Raw genomic sequence first — 22,655 nt, forward strand, 5'->3', positions numbered from 1 at the left:
AACTCATTTATCGCAATATGAATTGACTCTTTAAAACTAAACATTAAAAACAGAAATTGAAAATAGCTCAGCACGTGAGCCAAGGCTCAACTCACTTCTCGCAATATGAGTTGATTTTTAAAACAAAATTTGTAAAACAGATTTTGAAAATACCTTGGTATGTGACTCGAGGCTCAACTCACTTCTAGTAATATGAGTTGATTTTTGCAAAGTATAAATTGAAAAAAAAAATCAATTGAAAATACCTCGGCGTGTGATCTGAGGCTCAACTCACCTCTCGCAATATGAGTTGATTTTTTTGACAAATATAAATTGAAAAAAAAAGAAATTGAAAATATCTCAACGTGTCCTGAGGCTGAACTCACCTCTCGCAATATGAGTTGATTTTTTGGAAAAACAAAATTTGAAAAACAGAATTTGAAAATACCTCAGCGTGTGAGTCAAGGCTCAACTCACCACTCGAAATATGAGCTGATTTTTTTGAAACACAGAAATTGAAGAACAGAAATGGAAAACACCTCAGCATCTTGAGGTTCAACTCACCTCTCGTAATATGAGCTGATTTTTTTTGAAAGACGGAAATTGAAAATACCTTAACGTGTCTTGAGGCTCAACTCACCTCTCGCAATATGAGTTGATTTTTGACAAACAAAAATTGAAATTACCTCAGCGTCTTGAGGTTCAACTCACCTATCGCAATATGAGTTGATTTTTTTGAAAAACAGAAGTTGAAAATACCTCAACGTGTCTTGAGGTTCAACTCACCTCTCACAATATGAGCTGATTTTTTTTAAAGACAGAAATTGAAAATACCTCAACGTGTCTTGAGGCTCAACTCACCTCTCGCAATATGAGTTAATTTTTGACAAACAAAAATTGAAATTACCTCAGCGTGTCCTGAGGCTCAACTCACCTATCGCAATATGAGTTGATTTTTTTGAAAAACAGAAATTGAAAATACCTCAACGTGTCTTGAGGCTCAACTCACCTCTTGCAATATGAGTTGAGTTTTGACAAACAGAAATTGAAATTACCTCAGCGTCTTGAGGTTCAACTCACCTATCGCAATATGAGTTGATTTTTTTGAAAAACAGAAATTGAAAATACCTCAACGTGTCTTGAGGTTCAACTCACCTCTCGCAATATGAGCTGATTTTTTTTAAAGACAGAAATTGAAAATACCTCAACGTGTCTTGAGGCTCAACTCACCTCTCGCAATATGAGTTGATTTTTGACAAACAAAAATTGAAATTACCTCAGCGTGTCCTGAGGCTCAACTCACCTATCGCAATATGAGTTGATTTTTTTGGAAAACAGAAATTGAAAATACCTCAACATGTCTTGAGGCTCAACTCACCTCTTGCAATATGAGTTGAGTTTTGACAAACAAAAATTGAAATTACCTCAGCGTGTCCTGAGGCTCAACTCACTTCTCGCAATATGAGTTGATTTTTTTAGAAACATAAATTAAAAAAATGAAAATTGAAAATACCTCAGCGTGTCCTGAGACTCAACTCACCTCTCGCAATATGAGTTGATTTGAAAAGAAGAATTTGTAAGGCAAAAATTGAAAAACAGAAATTGAAAATACCTCAGCGTGCCTTGAGGCTCAACTCACCTCTCGCAATATGAGTTGATTTTTGAAAAAAAGAAATTAAAAGCAGAAATTGAAAAACAGAAATTAAAAATACCTCGGCGTGCTCCGAGGCTCAGCTCACCTCTCGCAATATGAGTTGATTTTTGAAAAGCATAAATTGAAAAAACGGAAATTGAAAATACCTCAGCGTGTGACCTGAGGCCCAACTCACCTCTCGCAATATGAGTTGATTTTTTTGAAAGATAGAAATAAAAACATCAAAATACCAAAAGATGTCATCTGGTGGAACTCAGGTGTCCTTTCCTTTGATTCAGTACAGTTATCATCGAAATCTCTTGTTCTGCTGAAATACATGTATATATCATGCATGAAGTTATCATGAAATGCACATGTTAGCCTTAAATGTCTTTATGCATACATGATCATGCTATGTGCCTTGGGCTTGCTTGTCATATGTCCCTTTCCGTCATGATTTTTGATGATCTGCATTCATTGCTTTGACTCTTGACTTTCTCTTCAAGCCCTGTACCCATCCTTTAGCTTCACGACTAATCTGCGTTTCTCAGATATCGCTCTTTTTACCCTGGTTGAACTTTGTCCTTGTTTTGAGGCTCTTGTACTTATCAAATTCTTGTTCGGGTAATGTTTAGCACTTCTTTTGTTTAGAGTATGTCATTTCACTATTTATCATGTAAATGAACCACATAATGAGATGCATGAAAATGGTCAAGTAGGGACAAAAGGATACCTCACATTTATTCATTTCAAATGTAGCAAACAAAGAAAGTTAATCAATGATAGTAAAAAAAAGTGTCATAAAGAGAAAGGGGATCGCATTTCAACAAATACAAATGCTCTAGATATTCAACGCATGAACTCTTCCACGTTCCTCAATCAAGAAGCTTTTCGAGTATGGCTTTCTTGCGTAAGAGATTTCGAGTTTTCAGAAATACTTTAAATGCTGTAGTCTCTCTGTTTGACCCACCGTTCAAAACGCCTTGCTTTTTAAGCCAGTGCTTGCTTCATTAGAACGCCCTTTAGGGTTTTCATCCTAATCTTTTGTGTTAATCAATACGTCCTTTTCAGGTTTTCACCTTGATCCCTCTCTCTTTTTCTTTTTTCTTTTCTTTTCTCTTTTTTTTAAGATGCCCTTTTTCGGGTTTTCATCTTGATTTTCCTTTTTTTAAGCATAATATTTCTTCACAGCATCTGAATTCACTGGATTCGGTAACTCCTTCCCATCCATCTCAGTAAGAATCAAAGCTCCACCCGAGAATGCCTTCTATACGACATATAGTCCTTCCCAATTTGGTGCCCATTTTCCTCGTAAGTCCTTCTGTATTGGAAGAATCTTTCTCAGCACGAGTTCTCTTTCGTGGAATTCTCTTGGCCGTATTTTCTTGTCATGGGCCGCGATCATTCTCTTCTAGTACATCTGTCTGTGACAAATTGCCTTTAAACGTTTTTCTTCGATGAGGTTTAACTGGTCATATCGAGCTCGAACCCATTCTGCCTCCTCTAGTTTCGAATCCATTAAGACTCGTAAAGAGGGGATCTCAACTTCGATAGGTAGCACAGCTTCTATTCCATAGACCAGAGAGAAAGGAGTTGCCCCCGTAGATGTCCGTACAGATGTGCGATATGCATACAAAGCAAATGGTAGCTTCTCGTGCCAATCTTTATATGTCTCAGTCATTTTCCCAATAATCTTCTTAATATTCTTGTTGGCTGCTTCAACAGCTCCGTTCATTTTCGGGCGATAGGGTGACGAGTTATGATGCTTTATTTGAAACTACTCACACACTTCCTTCATCATTTTGTTATTCAGATTCAAGGCGTTATCTGAAATGATTCTCTCAGGCAAACCATATCGACAAATGATTTCCTTTTTCAAAAATCTGCAAACTGCAGTCTTTGTCACATTGGCAAACGAAGCAGCTTCTATCCATTTTGTGAAGTAATCAATAACCACAAAAATGAACCAGTGTCCATTAGAAGCTTTTGGGGAAATTGGCCCTATAACATCCATGCCCCACATAGAAAAGGGCCACGGAGAAGTCATGACATGAAGGGGCGAAGGGGCTACATGAATCTTATCGCCATAAATTTGACATTTGTGGCATTTTCTTACAAAACTAATGCAGTCGCTTTCCATCGTCAGCCAGTAGTAACCGAGTCTCATAATCTTCCTGGCCATAGTGAAATCATTGGCATGTGTCCCACAAATTCCCTCGTGGACATCTTCAAGTATTTTTCTGGCTTCAACAGCATCTACGCATCTCAAGAGCACTTGATCTTTTCCTCTTTTGTACAGGATGTTCCCATCAAAAACAAATCCTGCTGCCATTCTTCTGATTGTTCGTTTGTCATTCTCATTTGCTTGTTCGGGATACTTTTGGTTCTTGACATATTCTAAGATATCATGGAACCATGATCCATCTGGCTCTTTTTCAATGCTGAAAAAATGTGCAGGGACTTCATATATGCTCATTTGAAGAGGCATTATTTATGTTTCTCTGTTTGCTTTGAACATTGAAGCCAAAGTGGCCAGGGCATCAGCCAATTGGTTTTCTTCTCGTGGGAGGTAATTAAAAGTTATTTCTTCGAATTCTTTAATCAGCTCTGCCACTAGATCACTGTATTTGACCAATTTCAAATCTCTCACTTCCCAATCTCCACGGATTTGGTATATCACCAAGGCTGAGTCTCCGTATACCTCTAAAGTTTTGATGTTTCGTCCAATTGCTGCACGAAGTCCCATGATACAAGCCTCATATTCTGCTATGTTATTGGTACAGAAAAAGTTCAGCCTAGCAGTGAGTGGGTAATGGTTTCCTTCTGGTGATACTAAGACTGCTCCAATCCCATGCCCCAATGCATTCGATGCACCATCAAAGCTCATCTTCCATGACTTTTCTTTTGATGACTCACATTCTTTTTCTGTAATGCACATCAAGTCTTCATCTGGGAAATCAAATCTCAATGGCTCGTATTCCTCCGTTGTTCGAGTTGCTAAGAAGTCAGCTATTGCGCTCCTTTTTATCGACTTTTGGCTCACATAGACGATATCATATTCTGATAGTAAGATCTGCCATCGTGCCATTCTTCCTGAGAGTGCAGGTGATTCCATCATGTACTTTATTGGGTCCAACTTTGAAATTAGGCATGTCGTATGATATAGCATATATTGCCTGAGTCTCCGAGCTACCCAAACCAGAGCGCAACAGTATTTTTCTATGGACGAATACTTTGCCTCATATTCAGTGAACTTTTTGCTGAGGTAGTAGATCGCCTTTTCTTTCTTTTCGGACTCGTCATGTTGCCCCAGTACGCAACCCATTGAATTCTCGAACACAGTCAAATACAATATCAATGGTCTTCCCGGTATTGGTGGTACTAGCACTGGAGGACTAGACAAATACTGTTTTATCTTGTTAAAAGCCACTTGGCACTCCTCATTCCATTCTCCGAGATTATGTTTTCGAATGAGTCGAAAGATTGGGTCGCATTGGTTGGTAAGTTGAGCGATAAATCGGGCGATATAGTTTAATCTCCCTAAAAATCCTCTGACTTCCTTTTGCGTGCGCGGAGGTGGTAACTCTTGAATGGCTTTTATTTTATCTGGATCAACTCCAATGCCTCTCTCGCTGACAATGAAGCCAAGCAATTTTCTTGAGGTAGCCCTAAACATACATTTGGCCGGATTGAGCTTTAGCTGAAACTTTCTCAGTCTGTCGAACAACTTCTTCAGGTTCACTACATGTTCTTCTTCCCCTCAGGATTTAGCAATCATATCATCGACATAGACCTCTATTTCTTTATGCATCATGTCATGGAATAACATCACCATAACCCTCTGATATGTTGCCCCAACATTCTTTAACCCAAATGGCATCACCTTGTAGCAGAATGTTCCCCACATTGTTACGAAGGTAATTTTCTCCATATCCTCAGAGGCCATCTTGATCTGATTATACCCCGAGAATCCATCTATGAAAGAAAACAATGAATGTTTTGTTGTGTTATCCACCAACGTATCAATGTGTGGTAAGGGAAAATTATCTTTGGGACTTGTTCGATTCAGGTCACGATAATCCACGCACATTCGTACTTTGCCATCTTTCTTTGGTACCGGAACTATGTTGGCCACCCACTCTGGATATTTGGAGGTTTGTAGGAAGTCAGCATCAAATTGCTTCTTGACTTCCTCTTTTATTTTCAACAACATCTCAGGTCTCATCCGTCTTAGCTTTTGTTGAATGGGTTTGCATTCTGGCTTCAATGAGAGCTTATGGACCACTACATCTTCATCCAATCCTGGCATATCTTGATATGACCATGCGAATACATCTTTGTACTCACGGAGCAAAGCAATCAAATTATACATGGTGCCCCCTGAAATAAAGGTCCCAATCTTCACTTCTTGCTTCCTTTCTTCAGCTCCCAAGTTTATTGTTTCAACAAATTCTTGATGAGGCAAAATCTGTTTATCTTCTTGTTCCACCATTCTTAACAAGTCAGGAGACGAGACATAGTCTTTAGCATTTTCTTCGGCTTCGAATTCTCCTAAACAAACAACCTTCTCAAAATCGATTTTAGGACTCGTAACGGGTTTGTTCATGCAATTGATATCTGAGCACTCTGAAGACTTATAAACTACAAGAAGATCCTCGGTAGTCCAATTGTTCAACATGAAACCCGGGGGACAAGGGCGTATCTTTGAGACGTCTTTATTCGCATCAGTTCCTTTGTCAATGACATTTATACTGATATTCTGAAAACCCTCTTTGATCATTAACATTGTGCTTTGTGCACTATACTTCCCTGGGTATATCATTCCCGCAGACGTAAATGTTCTTGACAAATGAGGGAATTCCATGGGCTCCCATTCTGGTTCTCGGCGTAATGTTCTCGCGATCCTTCTTTCCTGATCTTTCTTCCACTGCTTTCTTCTTTGACACATGTCCGGCTGGAACCCTAAATGTTATCGAGCCTTGTGGTGTGCTGGCTTTAGAGCCCTGACTATTCCTTGCAGATATCTCCCTAAACCTCTTCTTGCTCGAACTCCCCTTCCTATAGTCAAATTGACACCCATTCTAGTATTTCTCGACAGTTTTGACACCGAAATTCTATTTCCCTCAGCGACAAAAGTGGCATTGACAAATTCAAGGGATCGGAAGGAACATTCCACTGCGTCTTTGCTTACTTCAAGATATGGCGCATCAGCAGAGATAGATGCGATAATGTCTTCTTCTCCCTTGACAGTGACCAAACAACCATCCATGATGAACTTTACTTTTTGATGGAGAGAGGATGGGACTGTTCCAGCAGAATGGATCCAGGGCCTTCCCAGAAGGCAGTTATACGAGGGTGTGATGTCCATGACTTGGAACTCGACATTGTAAATGTAAGGGCCCACTTCTAAAGGGATATCAATCTTTTCCATAACTTTACGCCTTGTCCCATCGAATGCCCTTACTGTGGAATGATAGGGCCTTAAATAGGACAGATCTATCGAAATTCTGGAAAGTGTGGCCAAAGGTATGACATTGAGTTCCGAGCCATTATCGATAAGCACATTCGGTATTATGTAGCCCTTGCAACAAGTCGTAACATGTAGTGCTTTTACGGAGCCTCTACCATTAGGTGGTATTTCGTCATCACTAAAAGAAATGAAATTATCCGCATTCAAGTTGTTCACCCATCAGTCTAGCTTCTCCACGGATATATTGTTTGCCACGTAAGCATGATTCAACACCTTCAGCAAAGCGTTCCGGTGTGGCTCCAAATTTAGCAGCAGAGATAAAACTGAGATTCGTGTTGGTTGCTTATTCAATTGTTCCACCACATTGTATTCACTGTGTTTGATAAATTTCAAGAACTTCTGTGCTTCCTCCTTATCCACAGGCTTTTTAGTTTCTTGCACGGGTGGAATTTCTTGCTCGATTTCGGCCTCATGCATCACTACTTTCCCTTTTTGCTTCCAGTCACTGTTTTTCTTCGCTGGTTCGACCTCTTTCGAATAACATCTCCCACTTCGGGTAAAACAACCTACCTCTCTAACATCTCTAATTATGGCTTTGAGCTTTTCATCTTCCGTTGTGACGATATTGATGTCATATTTCCATGGTACGGCTTTGTCGTCCTTGTACGGGAAAGGAGACGGTACTTCGATTATCATTTTTGGTTTCACCGGCTCTTTCATCGCGTCGTAATAAATTACTAAAGGTCGATCCGCGCTATAAGGGAGACCGGATGACTGGCTGTCAGAGGTGCATACTTCTCTTTCATTGGTCTCTTCCCTCTTGTTAAGGACCTTAATCTCCTTATTATCCATCCGGTCTTGAAGCAACCTTTTAAATTCCTCACATGACTGAATGTCGTGTCCTACAATTCCATGAAAATTGCAAAAACTTTGACCTTCTTCTCTAAGAATTCTATCGGGGTGACAAAGTAATCCTTTCTTAACCAGTACCTCCCAAATTTTTTTCAGAGGCGTCTTTATTTCTGAAACACATCTTCTGACTTTCTATTCATCCTCTTTCCCCACTGTGCTCACATTCCCTTCAGCATGGTTAGGGAACGGGTTCCCAATTGCGTTACTGGCACTATCGAACCTAGGATACCCATGTTAATGAGTCCTTGAACTCTCCTCTTAAAGGCTAGGAAATTCTCCGTGGAATGCCCCTGGTTCCCCATGTGGTATGCACAACTAGCGTTTGGATCGTACCACTTTGGGTATAGAGGTTTAAGGGGTGCCATGTAATGGGGAGAAATCAGCTGTTTCTCCAGAAGTTTTGGGTACAATTCCCCATACGACACAGGGATAGGAGTAAATTGCGGTCTCTCGAGATTAGGCCTTGTTGGTCTTGGTTCGTTTCTGGGCTTGCTTTGAGCGGATACTGTGTTTTGTGGGAATATGGTGACGGGTCTTTGGTTGTTCGTGGCGTATACGGGGTAGGAAGGAGGTGGTGCTTGGTAGTAAGAGGTTTGAGGGGGATAATAGAAATTTAGAGGTGGATAACTTCGAGGTCGGGGTTGGTTTGGATATGGATTAGGGGCATAACGACTTCCCATTCCCATCATGTGGGCTTCTGGTTCTTTCTTCTTCATGGGTGCTACCCTTCTTGAACTTTCTTGACCGTCCATTCTACCACTCTTGACGGCGTTCTCTATAAGCTCATCGGATATTACAATATCCGCGAAGTCCTTCGTGGCGCTTCCCACTAGTTTGTAATAAAACAGCGTCTTTAAGGTGTTGATAAAAAGGACGGTTATCTCCGTTTTCGTTAGTGGGGGTTCCACTTGGGCTGAGACGTCCCTCCATCTCTGCGCGTACTGTCTAAAGGTTTCTGACGGCTTTTTCTCCATCATTTGTAAAGTCATCCGATCAGGTACCATATCTGATACATGCTTGTACTACTCACAGAATGCCGACGCCAAGTCTTTCCAAGATCGGATCCTTTCCTTACTGAGCTGGTTGTACCACCGAAGAGCCGATCCTACTAGACTGTTTTGAAAACAATCTACAAGTAGCTTATCTTCGTTCACGTAACTGGTCATTTTTCGAAAAAACATGACAAGATGTGCTTTTGGACATCTTGTCCCATCGTACTTTTCGAAATCAGGTACCTTAAACTTCGGAGGCAAGATTAGGTCAGGTACCAAACTGAGTTCTTTAGCACCTAGTACCGAAAAGACTTCAGTGCCTTCTATTGCCTTGAGTCTTTCTTCCAAATTCCTATACTTCTCTTGAGCCTCGTGATCATCTATTTTCAACTTGGCTATTTCGACTGGATCATCTAAATCTGGAACTACAGGATTGGCAGAGGTTGCTCCGGGATTTGACATAAATGTTCCTTGCCCTAGATGAGCAAATGGAATAGGCCGTTGTTCCAAGCCTGTGGATTCCCCTTGAGTATACCCTCTTTGTGCTACATGGGCATGTGGTGGAGTGAATCCTAGGGGATAGAGTGGATCTTGGTCATGATTAATTCTTGATTGAGGTTCCATATTGTCGGGGTTCTGCATGGGTCCTTTTCCTTTGACCAAAACTGATATCATCTCCATCATTCTAGCCATTTGATCCTTTTGTCCAAGTAATTCCTCTCGAGATCTTACTATCAAATCCCTCGTTTCTTGCTGTGACTTAGCCAGTTGTTCTTGTAATTCCTTCTGGACTCTTTCTATCCTTTCGATTCTTTCATTGAACTCAGCCTCCATTGCTCTAGCTTGTCGACGCGTTTTATACGAATGGCGTGGTTCCAGATTTGAAGTGTTGCAACTGCGAATTATATGATTCTAACCTTAGCGAATGATTATGGGATATGTATATGTAATGAATGGATGAATGGATGCAAAAAGAGGCGTTGATTCCAATTCAATTTTCCTCTTTAATCTCTTGACGCCATTGCTCCAACGTTTTACCTAATCTGGCAGTTTTTATCGTTATACGAAGCTTCTTGTAATCGGTTTTCAGACTATCTAAATCTTCCTCGGCCTTGTTCTTTCCTTTTCTTAACTTCTCGGCCTCTAGCTTGTGGATATCGATGTCTAACCCCAACTTCATTTTATCTTCTTCTAGCTGCTTTATCTTCTTCCCCAACTCCGAGTTTCTTTTCTCAAAATCTTGCTTAATGATTTCTAACTCATATGGGATGACTCGTAAATGCTCCTCTATCGGTTGTGTGTTCCCTTGATTCTGCCTAGGGATGTTGTCGTTGACTCTCTTACCCCACTACCATTCATACTCAAGGGTCGTCATCGGGCCTGCAGCGAATCCTTTCATTCTTCGAGTTTGGTTCCATGCATCTGATATCTCACGAACCCTCTTTTTATAATTGTTGTCTTTATAGGGGAACTCACATTGTGCCAACCCTTGTGTCACCGGTATAAACTGCCTTGATCGATACTGCCTTAACACCATCAGTAGAGCGTATCCAATGGCTCCCCATATTTCAGCCAGAGGGACCCAGTCAAAATCACCGCACCTATATAAGATCTCATCAGGAATCAACCACGGAGCCCTCCATTCAACGTCTTCGGTCCGTAAATTTTAGAGAATAGTTATCCACCTCTCTTCGGAGATGTCGTCCCGCCACTAATTCTCTTAATGGGGAATAATCCTTAGAGAATACCCGATAGGAGACCTTCTCCACCTTCCAAAAATGACTGTGGAACCAAGCCAAAAGAAGCTGTGCGCAACCAATAAATCTTCCCTCGCCCACTCTCCGGCATGTATTCGAGGATCGAAAAGTTTCTGCGGATTGCCGGGACGGGTGTGGTACCTTTATCAAGTCGATCAAATAAATCTGAGACGGCTTCATCTATGTGTCCAAGTGCTTTAGGAAAGACGATCAAACCGTAGAGACTTAAGGCAAAAACATCAACCCTTTTCTTCAAATCCGGGTGCGCAAGAATAAAATCCCTCAAATTCCTCCAATGAATACATTTACTATCCCCTTTTTGCTTGAAGCGGGCCGCAACCCATTGCTCGCTCATCCCCGTGATATTCATCAATTTCTTCAAAAAGGGAGGGACATTAACAGGTCTTGAATAGGCCCTATCCACCGTAGGTACTAAATCAACTCCTCCGAAAGTGAAGCAACTGTAAGCGGGGTTCCAAAATTGTACGAGGGCCCGGAACAAGTACTTGTCCACCTTTACATCGAGCAAATAGGGTAGGTCACCGTAGTTACAGTAAAAGAGTTGCTTGACTTCGCCATTCCAACTATTTCATATATCCCTTAACTCTTGTAGGTCGTTCTGAGTCACACTGATGCGAATGAAATCCCACAACTCCGATTCATATCCCTCGGTCAAACTATCTCATTTCTCCTGTTGCGTTCTCTCAGACCACACTCGGACGGCCGCATTATCCTCCATTCTATCAAGAAATCCTTTTTCCATGCTAAACTCTTCTAATTAGTAACCGAACGTAAATCAACACCCTTTTATGATGAAATGTCATGCGAAAATGATCAAAATACAACAAGTTAGTATTATATACAAAGAATAGAATTCGAAGCAAATAGTGAGTAAATAAGCACCTAATCAGGTAACCACTAGGGTTTGGTGTGGTTCTACCTAGGGTAGGCTCCTAAGGCTCATTACATGTAGTTTGGTTCTAAAGTAAAGGTACCTAAACCAGCAGATTCCTCGATCCTCACCCATTATAGGTTCATATAGACCGAGTTTGATTCAGGGGAATACATTTCCCTACGGCTATACGGAGGTGAAAACCTCACGAAGACGCAGGTACGGATGTATCCCGAAAGCGATCCACTATCCTATATGGAGGTGAAGACCTCACGAAGGAGTAGTTTTTCACTTCCACTTAAAAGGGTGAAATTGACTAATAATGCGATGCGATATGCAAAGATACCTCAAAGAATTAAACCACTTAAAGTAAGCATATTATGAAGAGAGTCGCGAAAATAACAGACAACATGCAATGCAGTAAATTTAAAATCGATTTTCGATTTTTGAGAAAAGACAAGAAATAATCAATTTAAGGCTCGACTCTCGAAGTCCCCAGCGGAGTCGCCAAGCTGTCGAAACCATTCTTTGAAAACTGGGATCGACTTTGTTTGAAAGTGAAAATTAAAACGGGAGTCGCCACCAATCTTTTATCAGGTGTGATCGGATCACCTTTGTTTTAATAAATCAATTTTAGTTTACTAAAACAGGGCCTTTGGTCTACGAAACTTGAGAGAATGAGTTCGGGAGTCGGTTACGTGCGATGAAGGATTAGCACCCTCGACACGCCCAAAAAATTGGTACCGAATTGATTAGTTAGTGTCTTAATGTCGAAAATTAAAAATCAGGAAGGGACTTGAAATACGATCTTTTCTATTAATACTAATTTTAAAATTCTTGAATTAGCTTAAATCGATTTGTTTAAAGATTTCCTTATCTCGAGATATCGGAGTATCACATCCCGTAAGTTAGGACACAATACCATGAATTCTCGAGCACAAGGTCGTCTTTTAATTTAAATTGGAAATCCGTGCATTTCAAAACTCAAAAGGATATTTAGCTATTTAGAACCAACAAGAGAACCGAAACCCCGTAAGTTAGGGCACAATTCTTCGATGTTCCAAAATGCGAAACATTGCCTTATTTATTGAAATTAGTAAAAACATGAATAAAAATCTTTAAAGTAATGAACAACAGAATGATATAAAATAGGCGGGAGACAAAAATAAACGAGTTGGAAATACATTGAAACAAATAATAAATATGCCAACAATATTAAAACAATAACAATGCATGCGATATATTAAACGTAATAATAGTATCCAATGTGAAATAAAAACAACGAATATATACATAATAAAGATATTAAGAGTATGTACGTAAAATATATATATTTATAAATAGTAATAGTGTTAGAAATATACTATATATAGTGTTTGAAGTATATACATAAAATAGTGAAAATATAACTAGTAATGTTAAGATATATATAATATATACATATGTATGAAATAGATATAAAAAAAATATGTACATAATATAGTGTAAGAAATACATACATAATATAATTAAAATATATACATAAGATAACATGTAGAAAAAAATATATATATAAATAATATAGTATTAAAAATATATACATAAAATAGTATAATATATATATACGTAATATAGAATTTAGAATATACCTAATATATTAAAAGAATATATATAATATAATATTAAAAAATATAATAATAACAAAAAAAGGGAGAGAGTGGGTGATTTCCGGCCACCGTCGGTGCCACCGTACACGGCAGCCGGACCTCAAAAAAAACTTTTTCGGTAAAAATGGGAAAGCTTCCTCCTTTTATTTTTACTTTCGTATAAAAGAAACAAAATAAAACTGAAAGGAAAACAATAAGCAAACAAAGAACTTAAAACGAGAATAGACCAAGAAACCTCTTTTGCTTTGATATTTGATTAATCTCCAAAAAAAAAACTAGCCTCTCCAAAAACTAGCCTTTACAATAACTCTTCTCCTTGATTACTCTCAAAAATCCTTTACAATCACTTTTTCCCCCAAAACTTCTTCCTCCTTTTAAATACAAAATATGAGAAGGCTTATATAGCCATTTACCAAATATTTTTTATTGTTTATGTCTTCATTTGTAGGTACAAGTGGTGGTGGAGCAAATGTGGCTAATAGAGTAGGTGGTGGAGCAAGTGTAGCTAGTGGAGTAGGTGGTGGAGCAAGTGTAGCTAATAGAGTAGGTGGTGGAGCAAGTGTGGCTAGTGGAGTAGGTGGTGGAGCAAGTGTGGCTAGTGGAGTTGGTGGTGGCAAAGGCTAGGATTTAGTTGAGAAAAGTTTAGGTTGTAGGCTAGGGTTTTTTTATTTTGATTTGGGCTTAGGGTTTGGGCCATTGGGGTTTTGATGTAAATTGGGCTTTGGGTAGTTAAGATTTTGGGTTTTGGGTTTAATTTTGGTGGGTTAGGTAAGGTTAAATTGGGTTTTGATGTAAATGGATTAAAATTGGCCTACAACAACAGGCGTGTGTCTCAGCCGTGTGTGATACAAGGCCAAGTGACATGGTCGTGTGTCCACTGTATCTTTAATTTGCACAAGACAGAATGCTCACATGGCCTAGCACACAGGCGTGTGGCTTGGCCGTGTGACCTAAGTCAGAGAGTTACACGAGTATGGACACGGGTTAGGACACGGTCGTGTGCTCTTATTTCGAATACCCACACAGCCTGGTCACACGAGCGTGTGTCCTCTGTACTTTTGAAAATTTTAAATATTTTCTGAAAAATTCTTTGAGTACCTGATTTATTCCCAATTTGTTTCTAATGTGTATTTTGGGCCCCGAGGGCTCATATATAGAACAGTATGTATGATTTTGATTGATTTCTGATATGAATATAATATGATGTGAAATTTCTGTCTGTTTGTTCTGTAAACTCTAGTAACGCTCTGTAACCCTGTTCTGGCGACAGATTCGGGTTAGGAGTGTTACAAGAAGTGATTTCCAAACACCCAGTTCAACCGACTCTCTAATTAGATGCCCAAGTATTTCCATGCAAATAACGAAAAGATAAGGAGATAATAAATCGCCTTGTCTTAATCCACGAGTAGGCTGAAAAAAATCTATAATAGCACCATTCCAAAGAACATGAAATATCGATGTAAACACATTATTCAAAATCAAAATGACTAGTAATGAAGGAAAATCGACCTCCAATAGGGATTCATTTAAAAAGTCCCACCTGATTCTATCATATGCTTTCTTAAGATCAATTTTCAGCATCATCCCATACTTAGTACCTCAAAAACCTTTCATTGAGTGCACCATTTCTTGCTCAACCACTATATTATCAGTTATATATCTATGCAAAATAAAGCTTGCTTGGTTCTGACTAGACAGTTTCACCATTAGAGACCTCAATCTATTAACTAAAATCTTCGTAATAATTTTATACATCACCGTTCATAAGCTTATCGGTCTAAATTGAGAAAGCTTTTCAGGATTTTGAGACTTGGATAACAAAACTAGTAAAGTCCTGTTAAGTTTAGGATCCATATCTTGTCCTGCCAACACCTACTTAACAAGATAACAAACTAACGGCTTAACAACATCTCATTGGGACTGAAATTTTTTTCCTGAAAACCATCCACCCCAAGGGCTTTTAACGGAGCCATACTAAAAACCGCCCTTATTACTTCATCATCAGAAACCGTCAATAATAAATTATCCAACTCAATAGAAGAGATTTGGCGAAATTTACCATGACATGGAAATACACCAATAACCGAAGAGTCTTTAGTGTAAAGATCTTTAAAAAAATCAATATGATTCTTCAACGCCTCATAATCGAAACACCAATCATTTTCAGTCATAAGACCCTCGATTCTATTTTTTCTCCACCTAGTCAATGTTTGACTATGAAAATAGCTCATATTTCTGTCACCATTCATAAGCCACATAGATCGAGATTTCTGAAACCACAATAACTCCTCGTGCTTTATAACTTCCTCTATTTCTTGACGGAGTACCAATTCTCGACAACGGGGTCTAAAAGAAATTCTCCAATCCAAAATTCTTTATACCCAACTTAACTAAAAAATCAGCTTCCGTTTACACACAAAATATTTCCATATACTTGTTTATTCCGCTCCTGAATTATCTCCTGAAAATGCTCCAAATTTGTACTAATATCCCCCTCATTACTCCAACTATCCCTTACCAGGTGTCTAAAATCAACATGTAACAACCAACTAGCAAGACAACGGAATGGCCTATGACTTCTGTTGAACAACATTCGTAAAGAGACTAGAATTGGCCTGTAATCAGATTTTTTGTCTATGGAGGTTTCAACAGAATAATCAAGTACAAAGGAAAACCACTTTTCATTACAAATAGCTCTATCCAACCATTAAGATAAATTTCCTTAACACCAAGTAAATTGATATCTGATGGCACCCAAATTCTGCAACCCATTATCAAACAAAAATTCACAAAACCTTTTACATCCAACCCTTAATATAGTAGCACCACCTACTCTTTCGGAACTATCAATGATCAAATTAAAATCCCCAGCTAAAATCCAAGGACTAACCAACAAAATTGCCAAAGACTCTAAAAATTGCCAAAGTTTTCATCGCTGTGTTGGTTGTAGACTAGCATACACAGCTGAACAAAAGAAATTATCTGAACCTTGTTTACCACTGACCTTCAGATGTATAACCTGTGAGTGAATATCGAACACGTTGACAAGAAAATTATCATTCCAACAAATCCAAATACCACCAGCAAACCCATTAGCTTCAACCTGAAACGAATTAAGATACCCAATTTTAGAAATAGTACCATCCACTCTAGCTCTACTAATGCAAGTTTCAAACAAGCAACCTATATCAGGAGAAAAGTCTTTTCTATATTCATTCACTACACTATGGAAACGGGGATGTTCAACTTCTTAACAGTTCCAACAAAAAATCTTTGTATCCATAAAATCAATAAAGACAGCAATAGAACAAACCCTGCAAACAAGCAACTAACTCAACTGTTGACCTTGTCATAACAGTCGCTCTCGTCTTCCATAACCTCCTCTCCTGATAGTTTGTCTTCCTCTATCGGTGTTTTGTTGGCTCTTTATTCCAAATTATGAACTAAGTCCTTCATTTCTATTGACAGTTCCACTGTATCCTGAAAAAAGCCACCAAATCCATCATCCGGTGGTTTATCTCGCGACCTATCCCCTACATTATTAACCTCTAGAAACATATTCAAATTTAGCCTTGCTTGATTCCTCAAAATTAGAAATTCCATTCTCTTTCCTGTTAAGTGAGTCTGAACTTTGATTTTCAACTATTCTAACCATCTTATGTTTCCCCTTGTCCATTTTAGCCGAGACATTTATAGATTAAATAACAAAATTCTCCAAATTGTTGACTACTAGTTTAAGCCCTATATTGGCCCCATCATCAAAGATTCCATTACCAAACATGGGCCTAAAACCTTTGCCACTATTTGATGGTCTTAAAGGCCTAAACCTTTTTTTCAACCCAATTTCAACAACTACTTTTTTACCCTTGGCATGTCGATTAGTCTTACCCATATTAATTAACCCTAATGGCCTTTTAGAATCTTGCATACCAGCAGCCCTTATCAACTTAACGTTACCATTTCTCTGATTTCCATATTCTCCTTCATTGTTTCCACCAATTTTGGCTGAATCCTCTCTCTCAATCTCCACTAATGTTGAAAATTTAGAACCCCCACCATTTTCGCCTGAAATGTCATTCTTTCCCTCCCCCGAAAATCATCATTTACCTTTTTTCCTCCTCTCTACAATATGCACAGCCCGAATGGTTCGTCTTCAATCTTCCGATAAAACCCATATATTTTTTATATTGGTTCAGGATAGTTTGCTCTTTTTTCCATCATCAGTGCTTCAGCCCCCGTACAAGCATTCGAACTATGTTCGAAACGGCCACACTTGAAGCAAATATTCTGTAGAGATTCGTATTCCACATGTTGTAACCTTCCATTGATTCACACTTTTGACACCAAAGGCTTCCTCAGATCTACACTCATCGCTAGCCAAGCGAACCATCCCCGACGAGCACTGACAATATGAGCATCTAATTTGACCACTATTCCAATCGACTACCCAATTGCTCAAAGATGACAATCTGAATAATATCCTTTAGGTAAACCTAGAATCCTAATCCAAACGACTTGATAATCAGCTTCATTTTGGGCTGTTGAGAAATCCGATTACCATGGACGAACAACTAGGTAATGTCTATAAATTACCCACAACCCCCAACTAAAACCCTATTAAAATCCTCCTCATCATAGAATTTGATCAGAAAGAAGTCATTTTCCTGACCCATCATTTGGATCGGATATTTAGGATTCTACAGTGGAGAAATCATATTTAACAATGTGTTAAAACCCTATTCTTCTGCCCAATAGCTTCACAATAGTTGTCCTTGCCATTTTATAACCAATATACTCCTGAACCCTGTTTGAGAACATTATCGATGAAACACCCTCAACTACCTCCGTAACCATATCCCCGTCCAATAGTGCAAATTCCTCCTCCATGAAAACATTCTGTGACAAAGTCAATAAAGCCCCTATTAACATTGATTTATACAATACCTTAATATTATCCGAATTTTGAACTTTCTGTCCATTCTTGTTCGTTGTTGGATCATTCGTATCTGGCAAAAAATCCAATCTTGTACGAACTTTTTTAGTCGCCCAACCTACACCGCTGCTTGAGCCCGAAGGATTTGCACACACCACAAAATATTTAAAATACTATTTTTGTCACTCAAATATTTTACAATTAACTCTTTCTTTTTTAAAAAAAATTATTTTCAATAAAAATTTTAACTCTTTATTTCTTTAAGGTGTTAATTATTTAAATTTTGAAAAAAAAAGTATCAATCTTTATTTTTTTGCTATATCATTATATTTTAGATTTTTATCGCTTTATTTCTTTTTGATTTCTAATAATCTTATTTTTAATTTCTATTTTTTAGATGACTAGGAGTATTTAATTTTAAATTTTTTGGATATATTTTTTGAAGTATTAGATCTTAATATTTTTACTTTATTATTAGATTATTATTGGTTTATATTTTAAATTTGTAGTAACCTTTTTCTTTTTCTTTTTCTTTTTTTGTTACATCACTAGGGGTATAGGAACATTTTTTTTACTTGGTGAAATAAGCTTGTTTTAAACAAATATATGATATATTATTGGTTAAGACTTTAATTATGATTTTATGTAGAATATTGGTATTTTTTGTATAACTTTTGATTTAATTTAATTTAATTTTTATTATAAATTATTTATGTAAAGACAAATTAGAAAATACATGTAAAATAATTAATTTCATTTCCTTACCACATAATTTAATTAAACAAGAGATAATAGATTTTCTCTCCAAACAAGAGATACTTTCTTTTTCTTTAATTATATTTATCCAAACATAGATTTAAATTAAGTTCATGTTTTAAAGTAAATTCATGTTATACTGTTAAAATTACAATTAAAAGAGTAGGAAATTAATCTAATTACAGCGATTCAATATTTTTCTCATACTTATTTAAATATATTAATGTATTCTACTGTTAAATATTTTTTACATAAAACAAATTAGAATCTTATAATTAAAGTACGTACATCCTGGAAAATACAAATATTACAAAAATAAAAAATTAATTGCTAGTGAAGTTTTAAAGAATACTGCACAAGTACAAGGAGTAGTAAAAAAATTTACATAAATCACATTTTCAACCCTTGTTAAGTCATGTATCAAAAAACAGATAACCAACATGGAGTTTAACTAAAGGTTTTCATTCAAACCCCATCATAGGCCTCTCACAGCATTTCAAAGTAACTTACGTACGAAGTTTAAATGAGAAGGGAGCCTTCAATATAAGAACCTAATGAAAAAGAGAACAAAGGGGAAATCCAATATTCTTGTCAAGAATTTCATATTCAAAAACATATAGAATAACTATCACACAAGGATTTTACTCAAGGCAGCAAAATCCATAGACATAATAAGCAAAAGTCGAAAACACCACCAAAGATCCACCATAACAATTATATTCGAAAATTCCTACACTACAAATTCGTCCTCTGTCACTCCTCCCTACTTGCTATTTAAATACGAAAATTTTTTTAAAGATAGCACAGATCCAAATGGGAGTGAATGAAAAAGCAACAGAAATTGTTGATAGCTCTGTGGCAAGGGAAACCCCTCTATTCAAATGCATCATCGTCATCATCTGGAAGGGGCTGACTGGCTGCCGCTGCAAGCTCAGCCTCATGCCTAACAACAAACCAACCAGTTTTTCAATAGAATGCGGATGCAAATAAAAGATAAATGCAAATTCAGTTTGCTGGGTTATCTTACTGTTGCTGTGCAGCCAAGTCAATGTGTACTTCCGGAGGAGCAAGTGCAGGAGACTCCACGAAGTGGAGATTAGGATCACTAGAATCATCAAAACAACACCAATTTTAGACATTGATCGAGGCATCAGCATTAAAACATTAATTGCACAACAAATACAATGTTATATATTACCCTGCAAGCTTCCTAGCAAGGTACAAGAAAGGTTTCTCGAAATTGTAGTTACTCTTGGCCGAAATTTCATAGTATTGCAGATTCTTCTTCCTGTGGAATGTGACTTGCTTTGCCTTGACCTGCCTGTTCTTTACATCAACCTTGTTTCCACATAGAACAATAGGAATATTCTCACACACTCTGCATTACCAAAAAAACATTGTTACACAAAGCTGTTACACAAAAACATCAATAATAGGTAAAGACCGTCATTTTTAACACACCTGCAAAGATCCCGATGCCATGTTGGAACATTCTTGTATGTCAACCGGGCAGTTACATCAAACATAATTATGGCGCATTGCCCATGGATACTGCAACACATAAATAAGAAAAAGTCAGAAAAACAATCAAGTAAAACTCAATATGATGTTTCTGCAATACCTGTCAAAAATAAAACAATAAACAAGAAGGAATAATATGAATGATATTTGGTACACTGCAGTAGAGTTTTTTAACTTACAGAAGCAAGATCAAAGGGTTCACAAGTGTCTTACAAGGATATAGTAAAATATTAAAAAAGACAAGTAGCAATTTTTTAAGAATGCTTGTGGAATAAAAAAAAATACACTGCAAGTGCACCAAATACTAACACGAACAAGAATACATAGCTACAACATCTTAGGTTCGTTCATAAAAGAAAAGGACATGTAAAAGTTGAGGTATAAGCCATTGGGTACAAAGAATCGAAAATGCATCCCAAAGCCTTAGCTAAAAGGAATTACTTCACCACGTTTATACAAAAAGGTGCAAGTAATAGAATCACTCACTAGTAACCATCTCTGAGACCACCGAACTTCTCCTGTCCAGCAGTATCCCAGCAGTAGAAACGGATTTTGCCACAGTTAGTGAAGAAGTCCAAGGGATGAACCTCCACACCAATGGTTGCTGTACAAAGATAAAAACACTTAAGTAACCACTCAATCAAGCACCTCATGCATCAAACAGGACTAGCGCCAGAAAACAGTGCTTGTTAAAACACTTACGCTCGTATTTCTTTTCAAACTCTCCAGTTAGATGCCTCTTCACGAAGGTAGTTTTTCCTGCAACCGTCACAGAAAGTTCAAGCAAAGTCCCAAACAATGTGCTCACTTAAACAAAATAAATTACTTTTTTAATACTAAAACAAAAGCAAAAGGCTAAAACATATACATCTAAGAGATCACAAACCTCGGAAATGAAAGCGTATTAAATACTCTTTTTTTACTTTATTTTATAAAATTCAAAATATGAAATTATCAGCGTCAAATAATAACGATTTGAAAAGAACATAAAGTTCGAATTTCCGACAATTTCATAAACAATCAAAATCAAACGTATTGAATTAAAACCTTACAAATCGAATCTACGAGTAAAGAAAATGGAAATTACCAGTTCCTCCATCGCCGACGATAACGAGCTTGAAGCTTGGATAATCAACTGTTTGCTGGTTCGGCAAAGCCTGCACCACGAATCAAGGGGAAAAAATAAAGATCTATCTTGACACTAAAACCCTAGATTATAGTTGAGATATAGAAAACAACCAAAAAATTAAAAAAGAAGAGAAAGAGCGAGGGGCTCACCATTGATTCGGAGGTGGATAGACAATAGAAATGAATCTACAAATCTTGCGTTTCTTTGGCGAAAGTAGAGCGAATCGGAGTAGTGTGATTTGGGAGACGGCGATAGCCAAAGCGTTTATAAGAGCGAGGGATTTTGGGAGTCTAAGCTCGGCTTTAAAATGACGCAACTCTCTCTGCCGTTGGATTCGATTACTTACCCATCTTTCCTCATCTCGTATCGACCGCTGGATCATGTTTCCCTTGGGGTCCACTTGTAGTATGCCGCGTTACTGCCCTTTTCCGGTTTTTGAGGGAGTGGATGGTAATTTGGTAAATATTATGTAGTTTTCTTCTTTCTTTTGTTTTTTTTTTTTTTTGGTTGAGAAGAAAACAAAAACAAATTACGTAGCGGTGCCATCTAAAGGACACCCAGCTTCATCTCCATGCAGTAGCCGGCGAGGGAAAAACTTGTAACCCAATTTCGCGTCCTTTAAACATTGCCTCAATACCATCATCAGCGACACAGTTACCTTCTCTATACTATATATATGTTGAATCTTCACTTCTCCGCCTCGTTTGAGGAAAGTCGCCAGCGATGGAAGAACAGCATTATGATGCAATGCTTTACCATGGCCATTCAACAAATGCCTACAGTAACATTATGAAGCTCCAAGATCACCTGTGTAGCACCCAACTCGAATGCAAGCGCTAAGCCATCATACACACGCCATAGTTCTGCCTCCACAACCCAACACATCCCGATACTCCTCGAGAAGCCTATCATCCATCGGCCAAGACAGTCACGAATTACCCCTCCAGCCGCTGCATGTTATCCTCAATTCGGACTGCTCCACCAGTTTTCACCTTGCACCGTCTCACCACTGGTCTGTCCCACATAATTGATCAT

At 38.0% G+C, this 22,655-nt stretch overlaps 1 protein-coding gene across 1 annotated transcript; it reads right to left on the reverse strand.

Annotated features, from left to right (window-relative positions):
- Nucleotides 1-19,544: 19,544 nt before the first annotated feature.
- LOC107962635 (GTP-binding nuclear protein Ran-3) lies at nt 19,545-21,990 on the reverse strand. The gene is made up of 8 exons (XM_016899093.2): nt 21,770-21,990; nt 21,579-21,648; nt 21,194-21,250; nt 20,978-21,095; nt 20,432-20,521; nt 20,169-20,348; nt 19,998-20,075; nt 19,545-19,913 (listed from the first exon to the last, which is right to left on the reverse strand). The coding sequence occupies exons 1-8, from the start codon at nt 21,770-21,772 to the stop codon at nt 19,844-19,846; spliced, it is 666 nt and encodes a 221-aa protein (XP_016754582.1). The 5' UTR covers nt 21,773-21,990; the 3' UTR covers nt 19,545-19,843.
- Nucleotides 21,991-22,655: the final 665 nt, after the last annotated feature.

The sequence above is a fragment of the Gossypium hirsutum genome, chromosome A06 (assembly GCF_007990345.1).
Source record: "Gossypium hirsutum isolate 1008001.06 chromosome A06, Gossypium_hirsutum_v2.1, whole genome shotgun sequence".
Lineage (NCBI taxonomy): Eukaryota > Viridiplantae > Streptophyta > Magnoliopsida > Malvales > Malvaceae > Gossypium > Gossypium hirsutum.